Source organism: Acanthaster planci, linkage group LG02 (genome assembly GCF_054643075.1).
Source record: "Acanthaster planci isolate LZ-2023a linkage group LG02, COTS_SCS, whole genome shotgun sequence".
Taxonomy (NCBI): Eukaryota; Metazoa; Echinodermata; class Asteroidea; order Valvatida; family Acanthasteridae; genus Acanthaster; species Acanthaster planci.
Genome location: NC_141778.1, coordinates 28,228,632 through 28,243,552, shown reverse-complemented (window position 1 = coordinate 28,243,552; position 14,921 = coordinate 28,228,632). Strand labels below are relative to the sequence as shown.

General features: G+C 37.8%; 2 protein-coding genes across 19 annotated transcripts in view; one reads left to right on the top strand and one right to left on the bottom strand.

Moving 5' to 3' along the window:
* The window catches only part of LOC110977170 (fibroblast growth factor 20-like), a 159,712-nt gene that overhangs the window by 9,639 nt on the left and 135,152 nt on the right, over positions 1-14,921 (top strand). For 3 of the 5 annotated variants that reach the window (XM_087133654.1, XM_087133657.1, XM_087133653.1), the window contains exons 2-3: positions 13,924-14,040; positions 14,511-14,584. The gene's annotated coding sequence lies outside the window, so the exon portion shown is untranslated. Of the gene's footprint in view, positions 1-13,923; positions 14,041-14,510; positions 14,585-14,688; positions 14,830-14,871; positions 14,894-14,921 lie in introns of those variants that run through there. The other 2 variants (XM_087133655.1, XM_087133656.1) reach the window with 2 other exon arrangements.
* micu3 (mitochondrial calcium uptake family member 3) overlaps positions 1-14,921 on the bottom strand; it is a 221,587-nt gene that overhangs the window by 86,630 nt on the left and 120,036 nt on the right. The window contains exon 1 of one of the 14 annotated variants that reach the window (XM_087133646.1): positions 12,208-12,283. The exons of the other annotated variants lie outside the window; for them this stretch is intronic. Within the exon in view, the coding sequence (XP_086989772.1) occupies positions 12,208-12,268 (61 nt within the window). The 5' untranslated portion in view covers positions 12,269-12,283. Of the gene's footprint in view, positions 1-12,207; positions 12,284-14,921 lie in introns of those variants that run through there. 14 annotated transcript variants of the gene reach the window in all.

Here is a 14,921-nt window from a genome sequence, read left to right as displayed (position 1 = left end):
GTGTTGATGGTAAACTTTCATACAAACACTTCCAAAATATACAGCAACTGCCACATGGATTTTTTCAACATTTTTACCCACATCCCCACTTTACTCGGCCATCATAAAATGGCCTCAGTGACTTATTCCTGATTATGATGTACCGGTCACAACTACTAAAAGAGTTTTTTTTCACAATAAAAGCATATTCTAAATTTACAATCTATATCAAAATCAATGAGTTTAGGCTGAAATTATTAAAGATGTAAAAACTAATTCTGTACCATTCAAACTCCTTAGTTGAAATACATGCACTTTCCAAAAATGTATGTTTAATGAGTGTTTCTTTTAATTAAAAATTGGTCTTGTCTAAAGGACAATTTATTGCCAGCTTTTGTAGAACAGACCTTCTGCATTAAGATTTCGTGACTTGAAAACATTTTGAAATCTACCGTTGTTACTGTAAACATTATTTTTCTCTTTTACAATGTTAATAATATCAAACAATTCACAATCACACCATCTTTTCATGAGAGACCATAAGATATGCTTTTCAAAGCCAAATCCACTTCAAATGGGAATAAGTCTAGTGAGTTTAAGCTGATTTGATTGTCCTTGCATGTTTTTGCTGGGTGTTGATAATGATGATCTTGATCTTGCAGGAACACCTTTTTTGTTTAATTATCAAGATATTCGTTTTAGCAATCTGGAATATTTCATAGATTGAAGGGTTTCATGAGCAATTGAAATTTATGTCTACTGGAACTTGCATTGAGTTACTCTACAATGTTACCAAAAGGTTCATTAACTTGATCATATTTTAGATCTTTTTTAGAAAACTGTCCACAGCTGGGGATCTCAACAACATCTGACAACGGTCAATTAAAGAGGCAGTAAGTAAGAAACCTTCAAACACTTTACTGCTTACAAAGCAAATCAATTGTTTACACAACCCAAAAAGTAGTGAAGAATGCAGGCAAATCTTTCCAAGGTTTCGAGTGAATTTGCCACCCATCCTGACCCCAACTCAACCCAGTTTCTCTCAAGAAGTCCTGGTGGGCCATCCAGCACCTTGTTTCCGGCAGCCCCACAGTGGCTAAGATCTAAGGTTTTTCCCTAAAGATGATAAACATTCCTGCCTCACCCTCAAAAAGCATATGGACCGCAGTACAGCAGGGAACTACTTGCTAGCAGATAACCCTGTCATCACTCTACTGCACTTGGGTGTAAACACAAAAAAGAAGGCATGATCAAAAACAGACTAAATAGATTCTGTCCAATATTGGCTCCGGGTGAGAACAGGAACATCAATCAAAGACCACAGACACAGCTATAAAGTGCATTCGCCAGACACAAGCTGTGCAGATTCAGTCTTCATTTGTGAAAGGGGGAGATACCAGCTCTCAGCAACACAATATAAGAGTAACTTCTAATGATAAAATAGGTTTAACTTAGAGGTGGTCATCAATATAACCTGCCCCCGTGTGCCTTTCTCAACATGAAATATGTGACCGACTCTAGAAAAATGGGTACAAAGTAGCAAGATTCCGATTTCAGTTAAGAGTTTTTTTATATGGCTGGATTCTGTTCATCAAAAGCTACAATTTGATATATGAATGACCCCTATAGTGTGCTGCATTCCAGAGATAGAAAGACATTTGCATATCCGCCTTTTTGGCTTCAAGAAAAGCCATTTCTGAGAAAAAGCTCATAAAGTGTAGCACTTGGAAACAAAACGCTATGTAGGATTTCTTACTGAATAATCAATGTTTCAGGTTTATTCATCAGTATCCATGTTTGTAGTCACAAATTCTAAAAATATTAATATTATAGAATATTATACAAATATTATATTAAAGGAAAAAAACACAAAATCACTTTTTTGGACACATTTTGATTTTGCCCTGTTCAAATAGAACAAGCCATTATGTGTTTTGGCATTGCGCAACTTAATATACCCTTTCTTGCAGAGCGGGTCACATACATGTACATCCAAGCTCATTTGCTTTTTGTGACATACTGAAGAGAGGAAGTCAGATTTGCACTTGGGTATTATTTCAGCTTCCACTCTGTTCCAGATAATGAGACAAGTCTTTTGAACTAGCTGTAATAACCTTTTTTTGGAACAGTTTGCTTATATCATGTGACAAATTGATTCTTCCTTGGTCTACTTTATTAATGATCATTGCAAAGCAGTATTACAAATTACAGTACTTGATCATTAGTGTCAAAAATCTGTTAGCACTGCGTTCCTCGGACCTGGCCAATGGCTGGCACTGAGGACAGTTTGTATCAACACTGGTGGCAAGATTTAAGACCTTGGCTTGGTGGGCTCCTTGTATACCCTTCAATCCTGCACCCAAGACATCCTGGAGTAACCACTTCCCGCTTCAACCCCAACCCCTGTTTACTGTGTATCCGTAATAGACCTAGGAGTTGAGCACTATTTATTTGTTTGCCCTCAAAAAAGCAGATACAGTGATATGCACTATCCAATAATATCATATCCAGATATATTTGGATTCCAGGTCTGTGTGACCACAGGGCCAAACATACTGTTACTAATCTAATCCTGATGCCAGTCGCTAACATGTGATACTTTCAATGTTTTGCAATGGCCCAGTAAGTCATTTATGTACCTTGTACAATTTACATTGGGTTAAATTAGAGCGTGATGAAAACATCTTGGATCTACACTGAAGTGATGGTATTCAGCATGTTGTTCAAGTTCATCATGTGCCTGCTGATGTTTGCCTATGCATGAATTTAATACTGAATGCACAATTCTTTTCAGGCTTGATAGACGTGTATTATGTGTGTATCATCAGACCTCACTCAGCTCTCATCACTAGACAACTTCCATTGTTATACTGCAGACATAGATAGTGGATTTTTATTGGTCGCGAACTGATCACATGATAAGCCACAAATGTACATGTATCATTTACAATCGAGCCACTGGCAATGTTGGTGGGCTACAAAACATGATGGACAACGGTGATCTTTCCCACTGTCAATGTGGCAAGTCCACTGCATTGCAATCCTGTAACTTTGGGTGCAACTATGGATAGCCGCACTGGTACTACGCTTTGATCATTGTATTGTCTGTGTGGGGGCATTGTAGCATTGTGCGCGTTCGCAGGTGCTGGTATCTGACTATGACCTGCGTGCACCCAGCTATGCTCGCATAAACTCTAATTGCTGTTTCTGCTGCCACTCCAATGCTATAAAATGCCTATGTCATTGTCCCTTCAAGTTTGCTCTTCACTCTTGCAAATATTTTTCAATGGAATTTTCACTAAATAATTTTCACTAAAAAATAGTGCTTTATGAATCCCAATTTGTCTTATTCCAAAAAAAGAAAACAAAAATGAAACACAGCTCAAAAAAGGGCACCGTAATCAATAATTTGCCTTGTAATGTAATTTAATATCTAATTTGCTCTTCAAGAGTTTAAATTTATCTCAGTGTTTTTATTTAACTAGGAATTAAATAAGCGTCTCTTACGCATGAGACCATTCCAGTGTAATCTACATGTATGACCATGGTATAACAAAATTGTTTTTCACCTCAACAGCCATTTGCCCCCTCAGGTGTACCAAACACCATGGACCCGTCACAGCAGACAACAATTGTTAAATATTCCTGTACACAGCACATAACCAGTCAATCCTAAATCAATCTAGCATTTCACAAGGACTTCCCTGTTGATGACTACAAAAATTTCCTCTCTCCCAGTACTTCATATCTACATTGACTGCCACTCTTTTACATGTACAATAGAAAAGTCTGTACAGGTCTAGCTGACACTGACCTAGTTCATGCAGTTAAACTGCCTGAGTCTGGTAGAAGTGGGTGCCACCATTGCATCTTTCTCAACTGCTCATAAATTCTGGAACTCTAGAGGTGAAATGGCCTTGCAAAAGCTCTGCTGAATGACTCTACTGATTTGACAGTGCCAGACAGTATTTATGTCTGGCTGGTGTAGCGTGTATGTGCATATTTAGTGCTAGATTAAACATGAAAATGTTGTATGAAAGAGCATAATATACATATGTCACTCTTTCTCTTCCCTTGGATAATCCACTGGCCGATAATCCGAGGATCACAGATGAAAGTTTGATGGAGAGAAAGACTCTGTTGGTGACAGTGCTCGCCTTTTGTTGAGATCAATCCTTTTCAATGTGAGACGTAATGTACATGTGTGTTAATGCTTTCTGCTACTTCAACAGCAGCGGGCGAATAATCATGACAAATACTGCAAGAAGTTAGCGGTGTACTGAGATGTTATTGCCACAACACACCTTGACTTGTCTAGTTCAACTCGTCACCCAAAATTGCGTAAACTGCTTGTTGGCACACGACAGAGATTTCCCATAGAATCAGCTCAAATAGTTTTCTTAATAGATCGAGCAAAAGCCAACGCAACACAAATGGCTTTTTGGTTTTTCTGCAAAGCAAACCCTTGCATATAGGCTTGACATCTCTGATATTACTACCTTAGACTGTCTGTATATTTGCATGAAAAAACAAGAAAATTGCACACATTTTCCGTTTAGTTCAATTCAGTGTGATTCATTCTTTCCATCTTTCTCACTCGGACAGTGCACAGGTCATGGCTGAGATTTACAAATAATATGACTGGATGGGCTTAGGCTAATCCAGATACAAGTTTAGTTGATAAGCTCGACAAGGTAAAGCACTGGACCCCCGGAGAGAAAATAAAATGAACATTCCATTAAAAATGAAGTACTGTAAGAGGATCCAGGAACCTAGACAATAAAATACATTACATTTATTCTTGTCATCCCAGAGATCAGATGCCTGATTTTTCACATCGAATGGAATACTCAATTTGTACTTTATGTTATGGCCAGTTCATTGCAATGTTTTAGCTATAAAACATAGCAGCGAAAGTTGCTCAAGTTGAAAAGTGTTCAACTTCTGCAAATTTACAACATCAATATTTGACCTAATGTAAGTTTCACATTTGTGCTTGCTTTCATACCATGTTTGAACTAGTCTTTATACTCCTCTCAAAAAAAATCTAAATTTCAAGCTTACAATTATCAGGATACCAAAACTCAACTCTTCATTTACTATGGTAACTTGTGCTGTTTTGTATTTGTAAAGTATCTTTCAAGTTTCAACCCAGCTTGAGACCTGAGGACATGTAAAAGTAAACTTTAAGTTAAACTTTAAATTAAACTTTAACACTCAGCTTGTGTGCAACACCTGTCAAACGCAAGGCTGATATCAACAGTCAACCCCAGGGCCCAGAAGGAGGGGGAAGTTCACCATGCCATGAGGCTTCAAGTTGAATGAAACATTTAAAGTTAGGCTTCAGATTAAAATATTCATAATCAAAATGACACAAATATTCACAATTCTACATGCACAGTACCAGTGATCCACAGAAAAAAGAAGATTCTTGTGGCCCAGATACTTCCATGAGAAATCAATTCCTACGTTATGTGTGATAAACGAGCCATCAATTGACAGACAGCACACAATTAGATCAATCAAGCCATTTCCTGTGGCAACATCTATTATGGGCTCAATACTACCTAGGGAATACATCACAATCCCTATAAAGATGCTACACTGTTCATGTACATGTACTAGAGCTGTAGTTGAGTAGTAAACAAATCAGGAATAAGGCCTTTTCACACTGCAGCCTCTCAACCTGGGTTGAACTCAATCCTGGGTGAACCCATGACCCCCCTTGGTTGAAAATTAGATTTTTCAACCCTGTGTTCAGCCTGGCATTGTTTCACTCTTGTTTCATGTAAACCAAGCTTATTGGGGCAAGTTCAACCCCCGAAATGTGCACGAACAAGTTTCAACCCGGGTTAAAAAATCTTAATGCTGGTCCAGAGCAGGGCTGAATTCAACCTGGGTTGAAATCAATCTCAGAATTGATGCAGGGTTGGTGTTGGGTTAAAAAATTTTCAAGTGTGAATCGTCGCCACTTTTCAACCCTGCATCAACCCTGAGATTTGTTTAGTGTGAAAAGGCCTTTGCAGGCATTTCTGATACAGCCTCCATCAATTTGTTTGGAATGCCAGAGGCATATGAAATTATTGACAGAAATATTAGCATCAGTAGCTCAAACTTTCTGCCACAAGAGGTAAAATGACAACACTAGCACCATAAAAAATAGACTTTTGATCTGAAACTTAGAAGCCTGGCCATGTTCCTCGGTTCACTTTACCTACTATTACATTATATGTGTACCTCTGATGTAAGAATGCATTTTATAGTAATTCTTCTACTATACATGTATGTAAAAACAGCCTGTGTGAATGTTGAAAAGAAAAAAGACTTACTACCACCTCATTCAGATTAAACAGTGAAGTCTTGGCTACTCTTTCAATTGATAATTTGAGCACCTGCTGTTCAACAAGTGTGAAAATAATATGTGGCTCTTCAACAACATCTTGTATTCACTTTAGCCCGAAACTGAGAAATAATTTATCCTATTCACATGGCTGCCCATAACTTGATATATACAGGTTAAAAATGGGTTAGTCAAACACGCAAAGAATGTGTCCAGTGCACCAGCCATAAACCAATGTTTTTAGCCATAAGAAAAAACATTATTATTATTATTGAAATGTTAACGACTTGTCCTCTGCGAACATTAAATCAACAAAGGGATCACTCCCATGAGACACACATAAATGTCTGCCTATTTTATGCTTGTTAGGCCATCAGTTCATTTATTTTAGGGAGTACAGGACCCAAATCAAAAACTTTTAATAGACAGGATTTTGTTACTGCCACTTTTATCCATATATATATAACATATCAATATATATATATATATTGTATTTGTAGTAAATAAAACACAAATATTTAAGTTTCACAGTAAATGCCCCTTTTGTTAATTTTTAAACCAGGAATCTGCCCAACAATTTAATCCCTGTCATTAACTTTGAATACAGTACATTGAAATCAAATTGTGGTATCCCTGGACATGGATCTAATGGATGGAACTGAAAGAACATGTATTTATAACCTGATAATTCTGACAGGTTTGTGATGGGTAATTGAAAAACTGTTTATCGTAAGAAGTTCCACCAGAACAAGACTTTATGCATCATTTGTATTTAATGAATCTTAGGTCTTGGACTGATCGAAAAACAGCACTTCCAGAGAATTTAGTTCTAACCTTGCAGCCTTACAGTGTTGTAGTCAGATACTTTTTCCGAGTACAGAGTTAGTACTGCCGAGTACTTAGATATCCAAGTACATGAAAGTCTGAGCACTTTGCCAGCGAGTACAAGTACTGGTTTTCAAGTATAAGTACTTGTATCTCCAAGTACGAGTACAAGTACTTCTAATTCGCTAAACAAAAAACCTGCACTTTGGCATTTACATGTACTTCCATTTTGTACAAATTCTTGTTACTCTTTGAAGCAAACTGTACTAATGTTGATACAGATGACGTGATTGTATGGTAGCTATGTACATGTATGTCAGCAGCTGTTTCAAATTCGTAGATTCTTCAAAATCTGATAGTCAACATTTGGTACGGTACAATGTACGTGCATACATGACATACAACTCACCATCAGTGACACATGTACTTTGTGTAATGCGTAGAAAACATGTATGGTGAAGTCTGCTTTCATGACTCTTATTCTGATCCTATGTTAATCTGTGTGTCATCGGAATTTTCAGCTATAGGCAGTGATGTAGTCGAGTACTTTTTGAGAACCAAGTTCTCTACCAAATATTTAACTAGTGAGGAGAGAACAAAGCCGAAGTACATCGGCAGTTGATGGTACATGTACATGCATAAAGGTAAGATTATAAAGCAACATAATGACTTCAGACCATCACTGTTTGATTAAAATTAACTTTTTAAAAATACTCGGAAAGTACTCGGCCGTGTACTTTCCGAGTACTTTTCTCCTTAAAACTTAAATTTTACACAACTGGGAGTGTCTGAAGTCTAACATTTACTTTGTAATCTTACCTTTGCACATATACCATCAAATGCCTGTGCACTCTGGCTTTATTCCCTCTTACCCAGTTCAGTATTTTGCGGAGAACGTTGGTACTCGGAAAGTACTCGACTACAACACTGGCTATAGGCACCAGCCTAGCAACACCCAAAGTAATAAAGAGACCACTTTTAGGAATACCCAAATTTTGGGTCCAAGACGCCTTTTGTGGTGCTTTGATCTGCAATGTGTGGTACATAATGCGATTCACTATGACCAGCCTCTTTTCAAGCGTACCAGCTGCTTCCCGTGATAGCAGTTCGTCTGATGATGGTTCAAAATCAAGAATAGGCTTTGAAATCAAGACCAGGAATAACCAATAACCCAGTGTTTCACGGTTGTGATTGGTTAATAAGCCCACAGATGTTGTGCCATTATACCTAAACGGTTCCTCATGCTAGTGTTAGGCTCTCCATTTCTTGGACTGTACTGCAGATCGGTCTGTGAGGGTTGATATTCTTGTATTGTTATATTTTAATGGCCGTGGTAAGTTAAAGGATTTTTTAATTGAGTAATGTTAATCAAGTATGAATACCTTGATGCTCATGTACAGTTTGGTTTGTAGTATTTTACAGCCTGAGTACAAGTACATTTCTTTAAGTATGAGTACTTGGAAATTCAAGTAAAGTGTAGTACAAGTATGCTGCAAATTGTGAAGAGCACTCGAGTACAAGTACCTGGTATGAGTGCTACAACCCTGCAAATTCAAGTACAGACTAGTACAAGTATGTTGCATATTATGAAGAGTATTCGAGTACAAGTACCTGGTATGAGTGCTACAACCCTGCAAATTCAAGTACAGAGTAGTACAAGTATGTTGTAAATTGTGACGAGTACTTGAGTACAAGTACACGGTGTGAGTGCTACAACCCTACAAATTCATGTACAGAGTAGTACAAGTATGTTGCAAATTGTGAAGAGTACTCGAGTACAAGTACCTGGTATGAGTGCTACAACCCTGCAAATTCAAGTACAGAGTAGTACAAGTATGTTGCAAATTGTGAAGAGTACTCGAGTACAAGTACCTGGTATGAGTGCTACAACCCTGCAAATTCAAGTACAGAGTAGTACAAGTATGTTGCAAATTGTGAAGAGTACTCGAGTACAAGTACCTGGTATGAGTGCTACAACCCTGCAAATTCAAGTACAGAGTAGTACAAGTACGCTGCAAATTGTGAAGAGTACTCGAGTACAAGTACCTGGTATGAGTGCTACAACCCTGCAAATTAGAGTACAGAGTAGTACAAGTATGCTGCAAATTGTGAAGAGTACTCAAGTGCAAGTACCTGGTATGAGTGCTACAACCCTGCAGCCTTGCCTTCCACCTGAACAATGAGAAACAAAAACATCTCTTAAAGTTTCCCTAGACAGAAATGAAACCACTGCAATCTTTGTAAAGTGCTTTCTTGGTACAAGTACCTACCTGGTCGGTGTTTTCTAGAGGATTACCACAATTTTTGGATGAAAAATTTAAAAATTGGTGAAATCTTTTACTTCTTTGCCTTTTTCTGTGTTTTTGTTTGCAGTTTCAGTTTTGGTTTTGCTTCTATTTTTTCTGTGGGGTGAACAACACCACCACAACCCCTTCCTTGGATGAAATCACCAGGTTTTGTACAGTTCAGGTTGCTTTTTTATCATTTCTCACATGTTTGACAACCTCGGAAGTGGAAAATGAGTAAATATCCTGAACCCTAATTGGCAAAGAGGAAATCAAACTTGGAAAAAATTTACACTCCAAATAAGAGCAAATTAATTTCATATCATTTCCCCAGGATGCTTATTTGAGTCACGCACAAAAAAGGCAGTAAGGAATAGAGTACTTCCTTCTACAACACAGTACATGTATACTTACAGAGTTCCCATAAGCAAGGATTGCTCTGAAGGACCCATATAACAGATACATCAGCGAATTGATGTACTCAGGTCATACTTGATCACTGATTTCAACTGTACGAGGATGGCTAAGCTCCAAATGTTCTAACTTCTGGATTCCTCTGTACAATCAAGATCCGGATGTTAACACTTTTTTGACCTCAAAGCTACTCCATCTCGGTGTTACATGTTCAACTTACCTTTTAACAATATTTTTCCTTGAACAGCATGTTCACTAAGTAAGATTTGAAGCTTTACATGGTGGAAGTTACATGAGCTATAGGTTTGCTTCAGAGGAAGTGTGGTTCTGAGAAGAACCAGTGAGTATCAAATCAACCTTTCCGCCAGGACCCGCTGGCCATCCACAGGAGAGTGTGCCGGAGTCGAGTAGACAGTTGGGTTATAAAGGAAGACAGTTCCTGATGGGGACTTTGAGTTCTGCGTTGTCCCATTTGAACATGTAAAGGCTGGTTGATACCACCGGTGAATGTGGAAGCAAATTTGATGTCATGAAAGATTTCCAGCAGTTGAAATGTGTTCAAATTTAGCAAATTTGTAGTGGGAATATTTGATCTGACATCACAAATTCACATTTGTGTTCATTTTCAGGCTAAGTATGACCTCGCCTTAATTCATTATGCCTGAGAATTGCCATCACTAATTGACGTAATCCCGCTTGCAGAAGATATTAATTTGAGTTTTAACATACCAGGGATGAGGTACAGATACACCTAAATACAACTTAAATTCTTTTCAACAATTACTCCTCTTCATCCTGAAATGTTCAATTGCATTTGTGACTGAGATCCAACAAAATGAGTCTCACTTACTCTGTTTTCGTTCGCACCACAAGCTGAGCTTTTTGTTTTGATGTATTATTCAGTTTGGCATCCTGATAAGAGAGCACATTATATGGGTAACATGTTTAGGGATCTTCCATGATCTAGTGTTAATGTTTTTATGGAAAGCCATTTGAATAAAATGTGATGTACATGTAAGCTTTGTCATTTTGGTCCATGTCAACTTCAAACTGATCAGGACACTGTCCTTTTCTCCAAACTGTTTAATACAGGATTCTAGATAATCTAGATTCATGTTAAAGACAACCTAGAATCATAAATGTAATATGTCTAAAAAACAAGAGTGTGACCTTTATAATTGCAAGTTTATATGCAATAACAATGTAAATGAGTTTTGCAGATCGCATCACATATGTGTATTATAGACTTTGTGCTCGTACACTGTAAGTCAACAAATTATTATAATTATTACACTGTGCAGCGTTATTTTTAATTTGAAAGTACTCGGAGCTCTGATGACTTGTGACTCATTTTTTTTGTTGCACTAATTAAATGTGTTAAGTTGATCAACATGCTACTGTAGGTGGAACTGTTCCTTTTTGTAACCAGGTGGTTAATTTCACTGGGGTTTCACTAACCCTAATAGTCTTGAGTCCTTAATCCAACAGGTGAAGATTGAGGGGTGTTAAGGTTAAGCATTAAAAACTGCCTTCCCTAAACTTTCCAAGAACTCTTGCAGAAATGTTCACAAAATAATGTCACATTAAGCTTCATAGGTCAAGGGAACTGCTACTTTATTGAAAGGGGTTTTGGCCTTTTGGAACAAAATATTTGGTTGAAAACATTTTGTATGCTGGAAATTTGGATTAGCTTATGGATGAAAATTCAGTGGGTATTGAAAACTGTGTATTCTTAAATACAGCAGTGCAATGACTAAGACAGGTAAATGGAATTGACGATGCCTTAAAGGACACTGTTAAATTCTGCTGCAAAGACACCTTGTCACTCGTGCTATTCCACAAACTTGGCCCTGGCATATATGAGTCATTCCATGACGTTGGATAGATACACAAAGTTGGACACATGTATGGATAAGACACAAGTGATCCCTGATCTGGTTTATAAATCTTCCCACTGTTCTAGAGTGTTTCAGAGCATTTGGAAGTTTTCAAGCCGACATGTTTCACGAAACACTGGTTGTAGATGCAACACGTACGGACACCAAAATATTGCCATCAGTTTAGTTGCTAATTTTATCTTCACAGTGCTCAGAACATTCTAGAACAGCTGGTTGAGTTATGTGCATTACCAACATTGCATGTAACACGTTTTTTACCATGTATCCAATTGTCACACAATTTGACCCACCTTCATGGAAAGACCCATACACAGCGGAATGTGGCTCTAACAAGCACTGCTGAACTGAACATTTGGGAATACTGAACATCTCCCCTTGGCTTCTGAATTTTTAGTGCACTTTTACTGAACATTACAAATTGTTTTGAATAAAAAGGAACCTATTCAGATAACTGATAATAACTCACCGTTGAGGAAAATCACACTGTCGATGGAACAACAGCCAACATGTAGTGTGGTCTGTATCATTCATGGGTAGCCTGAGTTACATGCCATGTGTGTCCGCTGGCAGCCATGTAGACTGCCTGCTGGGTATGTATATGCAACACTGGCGACTCTGATACACAAAGCTTACATGATAATTGCTACAAATCTGGTAAATTTGAGCTCAAAAACCACCAAAACAGGAAATAACTGTGCAGATGGACACTAACATTTGTTACTTGATGCCCAGAAATTTTTGATAAATGTCTTACTAATTTCAATTGTTTTCAAAATGCTTGCCTGACAATTTGTTGGTCTTCAGCAGTGCTGGTGTATTAGAATGGTTCCTGGTATGGCCCATTTATTAAAGTGTTATTTCACCAACAGAAACCAGTATAACCTACGTGTGACATGCAATTTTTAAGCGATTACTTGAGGAAAGCTTTATTTCATTTTGTGATTCAACTTCCGGTGAGGACTACCTGAAAGGTGAAAAATGAACGGAGATACTTTAGACAATGCAGAGATTTCAATATTTTTTATTCTTACCTTTTTTTGCATGTAAATTTGGGCCTGAAATCCTCATACCAAACATTTTGTGGGGCAGGCTGGCAAATGTTTGTATGTGGGCCTGAGTTTGGAATGGGTACACGCACCCGTGACTGAAAATCGCTATATCAAACAACTGTATATTCTGTGTGGACCCCATTGTGTTTATGATAGCAGTGTTCCACTGTACCTCGAGTATTATACTACAGCAATGCAATATTTAAATGAAGTTTACTCAAACTCTCTTGTCTTCTGTCCACCTGCTGTGATCAATATCACTGACTGTGACTTTATAGAGTCGACAGAGGTGATCTAGTAAACATCACGCAACCCCTAATGCAACCACATGTGCGTGTGCCACAGGATCATGAAGCACAGCTAAAACTGGCTTATATGATAACTGTCCGATTACTCATTCAATATCTTATGAATAAGAAAGGCCCTATGACTCTTAGACAGAGGACAGCAGGTTATAGACAAAGATCACTCACAGTGATGAAGGATAACAAACCTGCAGGAATCTTTGATTAATTCTTGATTTTTTTTACAAGTTGCAGTTGGGTTTTAAGGGTAGACAGTGTGCTCATTTTTGGGGTTGTTTTGGTTTTATTAGATTTTTAAGAACTGATGATCTACTGTACAAGTACAGTGCTGCAAACAATATCAACAAAATACTTGACAGTTTTCCGAGAAAGATTTGTCAAGTTACCATTGCTTATCTTTTATGTGTAGCACATACATGTAAATGTACAAGTGCTAACAATATGCCTCGCACATAAATGTATAAGTGCTAACAATATGCCTCGCACATAAATGTACAAATGCTAACAATATGCTCGCACATAAATGTACAAATGCTAACAATATGCCTCGCACATAAATGTACAAATGCTAACAATATGCCTCGCACATAAATGTACAAATGCTAACAATATGCTTGCTAAGGGCTGCCAAGGAATCTAATATCCTGGGAAACATCTTTAACTCAGATGAAAATTAATGCTGAGGAGTGAATTCTTCGTAGGTACAATGTCAGCAAACAAGCATATACATGTACCACTCTAAATGCGAAGTTATGTTAAGAGCTACTCATAAAAAGGAACAGAAAATCAGCTTTCATGAAAAGTTTGACCTAACACTTTTTTCTGTAGCAGGTAGTGATGTAACGAATCCATTTATGAGCCGTTTCCTGAATTATTCACCTGACAAGCACACTGGATCTTGTGTTGGCACAGGGGTGGCCTTTGATCCAACACATCTTGACTGAGGTAAGTACATAGCCTATCTCTGCAGTTAGAATACCAATACAGATTCACCACAGGCCAGATATTGTTTCACTTGGGAATGTCAATTGGGTGTAGTTGTAATTTCCCCTCAAACAATCTTGCACACTTTAATTCAGCACCAAACTTTTCACTTTCCCATATAATAAGATAATACTGGACAGAAAAAAGTCCTGGCATGGCATGGCAATCTGATGGAGGTCTGACAAATTTATTGCAGTTGCTCTCTGCCTCTGAACCAGCATTCCAAATGTAATAAAACCAATTTCTGTAATGTAAGGGGATATCTAGCCAACATTTCAACACACCTGTTAGAAACAAGCTGCCTAAAGTGGACAGGGAGGGTTTGTCAGTTTAAAGCAGATGTCAAGACAATTTGATCAAGGCAATTTTGACAATAAAAGACTGGTATGTAGGTAGATCATTGAGTTCACACACATGTACTGTTTTGATAGGAGTGCATGGAGGATGGGTGCAGCTTGGACATACTGACTATCGACAACACTTAATACTTCCTATGCAATAAATGGTAAGTGCTTACAGCATCAGCTACATGTAAATGCCACATGTAAAATATCTTTAATGCAGAACTAGATATGGATTACCCATTTTCATTCAGTTCCGAAGTGGAGTATTGCAACTTGCAGAATATGCCCCTTGGTACACACAAAACTAGTTGGGAGAAACAGTACACTACAAAGCAATGAAACCATCTCAGCTTGTCTATTCTCTCACCATAGTAAAACTGGACATTTGGATATGTTCCAACAAGCAGTAAGTTGTTTGGATCTGTGTGTGGCAATCTCCAATTGATGGGATTTTTTCTCAAGAGTAAGAAGTAAGAAGGCAGCAACTGATATCAACAC